The sequence below is a fragment of the Hibiscus syriacus genome, unplaced genomic scaffold, assembly GCF_006381635.1.
Source record: "Hibiscus syriacus cultivar Baekdansim isolate YM2019G1 unplaced genomic scaffold, ASM638163v2 tig00111769_pilon, whole genome shotgun sequence".
Lineage (NCBI taxonomy): Eukaryota > Viridiplantae > Streptophyta > Magnoliopsida > Malvales > Malvaceae > Hibiscus > Hibiscus syriacus.
In genome coordinates, this window is record NW_024063172.1 from 1600960 (window position 1) to 1607811 (window position 6852).

At 33.0% G+C, this 6852-nt stretch overlaps 2 protein-coding genes across 2 annotated transcripts; both read right to left on the reverse strand.

The window, feature by feature from the left end:
* Positions 1-1075: 1075 nt before the first annotated feature.
* Positions 1076-2885, reverse strand: LOC120169820 (proline-rich receptor-like protein kinase PERK4). Its single transcript, XM_039177921.1, has 6 exons — positions 2324-2885; positions 1808-1894; positions 1641-1711; positions 1495-1571; positions 1265-1409; positions 1076-1159 (listed from the first exon to the last, which is right to left on the reverse strand). Exons 1-6 carry the CDS (start codon positions 2862-2864, stop codon positions 1076-1078), a joined length of 1005 nt encoding a protein of 334 aa, XP_039033852.1. The 5' UTR covers positions 2865-2885.
* Positions 2886-2943: 58 nt separating this feature from the next.
* LOC120169821 (proline-rich receptor-like protein kinase PERK8) lies at positions 2944-3647 on the reverse strand. Its single transcript, XM_039177922.1, has 2 exons — positions 3391-3647; positions 2944-3286 (listed from the first exon to the last, which is right to left on the reverse strand). The coding sequence occupies exons 1-2, from the start codon at positions 3645-3647 to the stop codon at positions 2944-2946; spliced, it is 600 nt and encodes a 199-aa protein (XP_039033853.1).
* Positions 3648-6852: the final 3205 nt, after the last annotated feature.

Here is a 6852-nt window from a genome sequence, read left to right on the forward strand (position 1 = left end):
CAGCTTCGTATGAACTTTTGCTGTAATCTGTGGTCTCCATAAGAAGAATACACTGTGCTATAGCCTGGCTTTACACCCTCGTTCAGGTCATCCAATGAAGAGTTTCCTTCTAGGTTCGAACAATCTGCTTCCACAATACATTAATTATAACATATAATATCATTGTAACAAAGAGGCCGGTTAATTTTGATTCCAATCCAAAAATCCAAAACCATTTCACAAGTATAAATCAGCTATTATGTAAAAAAAACACTCATAATGTTTGATTAAATAATCACTTTAGTATTGATGGATCTAAAAATATTTTGGGCTGAACATATATATTAACAATAGAATTTTTTTATGAGGTGGTCACAAATAAAATTTAGGATGGACATCACCCATAGAATGAACAATTAACATAAAATTTCAAATTTTAAGGTGGACACATGTCCACCTTGGACAACACTTACATATGCCACTTCACTTTGGTCTTTATTTTTTTGGGGAGTATTTTAGTCGGTCAACATTTCACTTGAAGGTAAAGAGATCTCTAATTTTTGACTAACTAGTCAATTTAGCCCTTATTCTTTTTTTAGAGCAATTTGACCCACCAACATTTCATTTTAAGACAAAAATACTCGTTTCGTCCCACCATATGTCTCTTTTGGTTTTTAAAATTGTCTCATTGAAAATACCCTATTAGAAAAGTCAACAAACAACATTTATATTTCTTTTTTACCCTTATATGTCAAACTCCTTTACATCTATCAAATCCTCCATCATCAATCACTATGTAGTGATAATTGTCATTCTCTTGTTAAATATATTTCCTAAAACTGTGTATAGTCAATATAAGACACAAATTATGACGGAAGGAATACTATTTAGGAAGGACCTTTTTATAAAATAAAATAAAATGTCCAACATCAAAATGCTCCAAGAAAAAATACACCTATAATTAAAAGTTCAGGGAAATTAACAGGAGAAAGAAAGGAGTTAGGGGGGATCATTGCAAACCTGACTCATTTTGGGGCGCTTTCGAGCCGAATGTCTGATGCTGGCAGCAGCACAGGCTATCATGCGTTTCATCCCTTCATGGTTGTAGTTGTTCCAAACGTGGATCAACCAGCGGACCTAGGTCGCCATCCTCGAGCCCTTGAGTCAAGTGTGGTCGAGCCTGTTTTCAAAGAATAACTCTAACGGTAACACACTATTCTCTGTGTAATTTTCTCATACTGGTTAATGAATCTTATTTGGCAACTAATGCACCAAATTTACATACCCAATCTACTAAGCTGTCCTCCATTGCATTGCTTGAATCCACAGGTTGCTTTCCGGTTATGAGTTCTAATAACATGACCCCAAATGAGTAAACATCGGATTTTTCTGTTAGCTTGCCGCTCGATGCATATTCCGGAGCCAAATACCTATATTAAAAAAAAGTGTATGATAAGCCGTTTGGTCTCAAATTTCTTTAAGCAAACTATACATTTGTCTACTTTTCAGTGTTACCCGAATGTTCCCATCACACGAGTTGAGACATGGGTGTGGTTATCTTCAGACAACTTAGCTAATCCAAAATCAGCCACCTACAACAAAAATGTGAACCGGTGAGGGAATGTGTACTAAAACTACAGTTCAATTATAATAGATGATACCTTGGCTTCAAAGTTGTAGTCAAGCAGAATATTAGCTGATTTAATATCACGATGAATAATGCGAGGATGGCCTGCATGTATAAATCCAAACGAGAAATGAGGAGTCATGGAGAAAGTTTGAATGGAAAATGATAAAAAAGATGAGAGGGAGACTTTAGATTTCTCACAATCTTCATGAAGATAAGCAAGCCCTTTAGCAGAACCTAATGCTATTCGAAGTCTAGTAAAAAAATCCATAACCGGGCGATCAGGTCCTGCCATTAGGGGGAGTTCGTTAGCTTTTAACAAAGATAAATAGGCATAATCTAAAATAACCCCAACGTTTCATTTGGGGCATAATGAATTCTGGTTAGATAGAAACTGTTAATTAACTAACGACAACACTTGTTGACGTGAGATTGTTTCGTCACTACTTTCGATATATGTCATGTACCACATCATCACTTTTGACACGTATTATGTGTTATATTATCACTTTAGATACATGTCAGTTTCATGTTAGTAACATATATTTATAGTTAATTAACAAATGATTTTCATCTAATTAGATGATTTTACCTCAAAATATAATGTTAGAGGTTAAAATGTTAAAAATAAAGATTAAAAGTGATTATTTTATCAAACCTAGGGAGAGTTTTGGGTTTATGCATAAGGATGAATGAATCGTACAAAATTGAATTTACCATGGAGGTGATATTCCAAGGTTTTATTTGGAAGAAACTCATACACCAGCATCCTTTGATGTCTTCCCATGCAATATCCGACTAGGGACACGAGGTAGCGATGATGGACGCGACTGATTATTTCTACCTCGGCCTGGAATTCTCTTTCGCCTTGCCCACTACCAGTTTTTAAACTCTTAACTGCAATCTCCTTTCCACTTGGTAACACACCTTTGTGCACAAACCCGAACCCGCCTTGGCCGAGCAGATTGGCCTCAGAAAATCCGCCAGTAGCAGCTGAAAGCTCCTCATAAGTGAAAGTTTCAGTATTTATTCCAAGAGGCATATTTGGTGATGGAGGAGGCAAAGGAATATGTTGTGCGCCTGCCAGGGAGCTTACTTCACTGCTCATCATTTGTGCTGTGATTGGATATGGTGAACCCCATCCTCCACCAGCACCAGGAGGTGGAACCGGAGATGGTGTACTCCATGCACCACTAGCAACACCACCACCATGTGGTGGGGTAGCTTTGCCACCGTGATCTCCCCATGGACGTTGCATCGTGCTGTTATAATATGGATCACCGCCACCAGCTGCATAGTAGAACTAACTCATGAGTCATGCAAACTTTATCAGTTCCTTAAATCATAAAAATTGATATTAAATCTAGATTCACCTTTAGGTTCACCATAGTACTGCATTTGGGGGTTTCTTTTCTTCTTCTTTCTCCAACAGCAACCGCTACAACGACGGCAAAAATAAAGAGAAATACTCCTACCGCCACAGATATACCCACAATGAGGTTTGTATTCGAGTTGTCATTTGACTCACTCGTCGATGGTGAATCGTAAGAGTTGGACTTGGTACTGCCACTTTTTGGAGGAGGTGGGGGAGGAGAGTAGTCACTAACATTTTGAACAGGCGGAGGAGGAAGAGGAGACAAAGAAGGTGGCGGAAGCGGAGGAGGGTTGAATGGAGGAGGACTTTTAGTATTATTTTTACTAATAGACGCTGGTGGAGGGGGTGACAATTGTTTCGGTGGAGGTGGTGATGAGATTTTGGGTGTTGGTGGCGGTGGTGATGGGACTTTGGGGTTGGTGGCGGTGGCGATGAGCTTTTGGGTGTTGGTGGCGGTGGTGATGAGACTTTGGGTGTGGTGCGGTGGCGATGAGCTTTTGGGTGGGCGGTGGTGGTGGTGATGAGCTTTGGGGGGTGGTGTGGTGGTGGTGACGAAGGTGAGGTGGAATTCGATGGTGATGATGGTGAGCTACCTTGTGTGGAATTCGATGAAGAAGAAGATGGTGGGGAATCTTGTGATGGAGAAGTCTCGGGTGATGAAGCCATTTCGCATTAGTTTTGCAGGAACTTCCAACCAAGAACCGCCACCACCTCTCCCGTATTTGCTTGGTTAAAAAACAACCCTTAAACAAAATCTTCACGTTATAAAATCAATGAAATCTTTCACATATATATACTCGGCAATGGCCATGCAAATAGAAGACTTATAATATCAGTTCATGGCTTGATTTTCTTCTCTCCGTCGTCTTCTCTCTCTCGATCTGCTCTCTGTCACCCTTGATATGTGCTTCCAATTGATTTTCTTCTTTTTCTTAGCTTTTATTTCTTACAATTCTTCTTGTTTTATTTTTGATTCAAAAATCCATGCCGAAACAAAGAGTAAGGGAAAAATAGAAGGACTTAATATCAGTTTTCAACTACAAAACTTGTTCCACTTCCCTCCTACATGATCGTTTAATTTCACACTTGGAACAAACCAAGCCTCACACAAAAACAGAGAAAAAGTTGATGCACAATTACTGACCAAACATTAGTTACCAGACTGATAGAAAACGGTAATGCAGTAACAAACACATTAATTTAACATGTGGAACAGTTGAAGGATATTTACAAGGGACAAGAAATCAAGATCTATGTCGTATAGCAATGTTGATTTTTTTATTTTCATTATGTAGCCTAAGTTCACCGTCAAAATTTTGCGATTTTAAGTGCCATTGCACATCCACCATTTATTTCTTTTGGGTATTTAACCCTTTTCGATTTAACTTCTTTTACTTTTTCCAATGTATAAGTTGTCATAATTTGAATGGTTTATAATTTAGATACATATCATATAATTAATTAAAAAATTAAAAAATGTAAAAGAAAAAAAATATTTTCTTTTATCATTTAAGTTATTTAATGGTTTCTAATTATATTTTATTCTTCAATAGTTTGTTCTTTTACTTTTTCTATCAGTAAGAAAGCGATCACACAATCTTAGGTGGTGTTTGTTTTCACTGTTTAAGGTATTCAAAAGCTCTTATGTCCGCGCCGCGCAGACGACGCAGACATTGGGCTTCGCAGACTGTTTGTTTTAGAAGACATAAACTCTTCTAATGTGCGTCCTCTTCTTGGCGCAGACGTGGACTTATGTCTTCAAAGCTCTTCTAACCTCTTCAAAGAACCATTTTTGCTATTAATTTTTTAAAAATTATAAAATGTCATTAAATTTAATGAATTATTACAAAATAGTCACTATAATGTTGTAATAAATTATAAAAAAGTTCGATAATAATTATTTTATAGTATTTAGATAAATTTATTAATAATTTATAATCTTTTAATAAATTTAATAAGTATTTATAATTTTTTAAACTTTATTGACGAAAATGATTATTTGTATATAATTCACGATATCTAATATACTTTATTTGAAAAAAAATATATTAAGCTTAGTAAAAAATATTATACAATTAAACTTAGTAAACTTTTTTTATATATAAAATTTAGAAAATCACGGGGACATACAATTATTAACATTAAAAGATAAAATAAATGTTTTAAAAAAAAATATTCACACTATTGAAAAATCTGATTCTTATCATTTAATTCTGGTAAAGTACGAAGTCCCTTAATACAGAATAAATAAATAAAAAACAAATAATATTTTTTCTAAATAAAAATACTAATGATGTATATATAGAGATATATATATATTTTTTTGATGTTACTAGAATCGAATTGTACCACTCGAATAAATTAAGATGATTTAAATGATATTATAAAATCGAGTATTGATATATTTGTGAATCGATAATAATTGAGAATTAAATATAATTTTTTAACAATTACTTAAACTGAAACAAACAGATGAATTAAATCAAATTGATTTCATTATCGATGATTTAATAATAATTTTTAAAATGATATAATATTAAAACCAAAATCTAATAGTCGTGGATGTAATAATTTATATAATAAAATTCGTATAATATTTATTTAAATATTTTTTCAAATAAATATTAGATATCGTTGAGTTATATACAAATGATTATTCGTCAATAAAGTTTAAAAAATATATACTTATTAAATTTATTAAAAGATTATAAAATTATTAATAAATTTATCTAAATACTATAAAATAATTATATTATGAACTTTTAATTTATTACAACATATAGTGACTATTTTGTAATAATTCATTAAATTTAATGACATTTTATAATTTTTAAAAATAATAGCAAAAATGGTTATTTGAGTATAGTTTAAAAAATCAGTTTATTTATATTTCAGTTTATTTTAGCAGTCTGCAGACTTAAAACAAACGTATTGCAGACTGCAGACTTTTAGTCCCTCTTCTGCTGCAGATGCCTGCCATATTATCCGCAAACTATATACATTTTACCTCTGCAAAAACAAACACCACCTTAGTGTTGATCGTCAACCATTTGTATTCTTTATTTTTCTTTTACTTTTTATATCATATCTAGATTTCTCTTTTAATTTTTAGTTTTTAATAAATTTATATTTGTGACACTTTTTCTTTATGACACATTGCCTTTTGGTACGTTATCAGTCATTTAATCGTTATTTTTGTTTATATTTTTTAGTGTTGAATTTAACATCACCTCTAATAATCAAATTAGTTTTTTTTTTGTTATTTGCCTCCCTACTTTAGACTCTCATATTGAATTTTGATACATGGTTTGGATTTGTAGATAGTTTTCTCACGTCGCTCCATTCTGATTTGAGGTTTGTCGGTGATTTTAAATAGTTTGATCTCTTTTTGTGATTCGTTTATCGATACAATCAAATTTATTCGTATCTATCTTTTGTTTTAATTTGATTATTTTTTAACATTTTATTTGTATAATTCTTGTATAATTTCAAGTTGCTAGTTTGTTGTAGCAACGAGTTTAAAAAATATTTAATTATGTTTTAGTTTATGATTATAGTTGTAAACCTTCGTGGTAATTCTAAATATTTTCTTTTTCAATTAAATTAGTTGCTTTTATATAAAAACATAAAACTGAAAAGAAAACATTTAGTAAGTTTACAAGAAAATTACCAAAATCGTCGAACCTATTTTGACTTCTATATGTAAAACAATAAAGAAAGGTTTGGGAAAATTAGTTCACGCAACAAGACCAAACGTCTCGAATTCGATGCATCCTTTCCCCGCCAAAATTTTCATTCGTTAAATGTCAATTATTCTGCCTTGCCGTCCTTCCGTTTCTCTTGAAATTCATGACGGAAATCCGATCGCTTT

Excerpts from the sequence above, each read along its gene's own strand:
- LOC120169820 (XM_039177921.1), bottom strand. The coding sequence starts at position 2,864 with ATGCAACGTCCATGGGGAGATCACGGTGGCAAAGCTACCCCACCACAT. Across the intron at positions 1,572-1,640 it reads ACTACAACTTTGAAGCCAAG|GTGGCTGATTTTGGATTAGC; the intron begins GTATCATCTATT and ends TTTTTGTTGTAG. Across the intron at positions 1,410-1,494 it reads CGTGTGATGGGAACATTCGG|GTATTTGGCTCCGGAATATG; the intron begins GTAACACTGAAA and ends TTTTTAATATAG.
- LOC120169821 (XM_039177922.1), bottom strand. The coding sequence starts at position 3,647 with ATGGCTTCATCACCCGAGACTTCTCCATCACAAGATTCCCCACCATCT. Across the intron at positions 3,287-3,390 it reads CCACCGCCACCAACCCCAAA|TCCTCCTCCATTCAACCCTC; the intron begins GTCCCATCACCA and ends TAATACTAAAAG.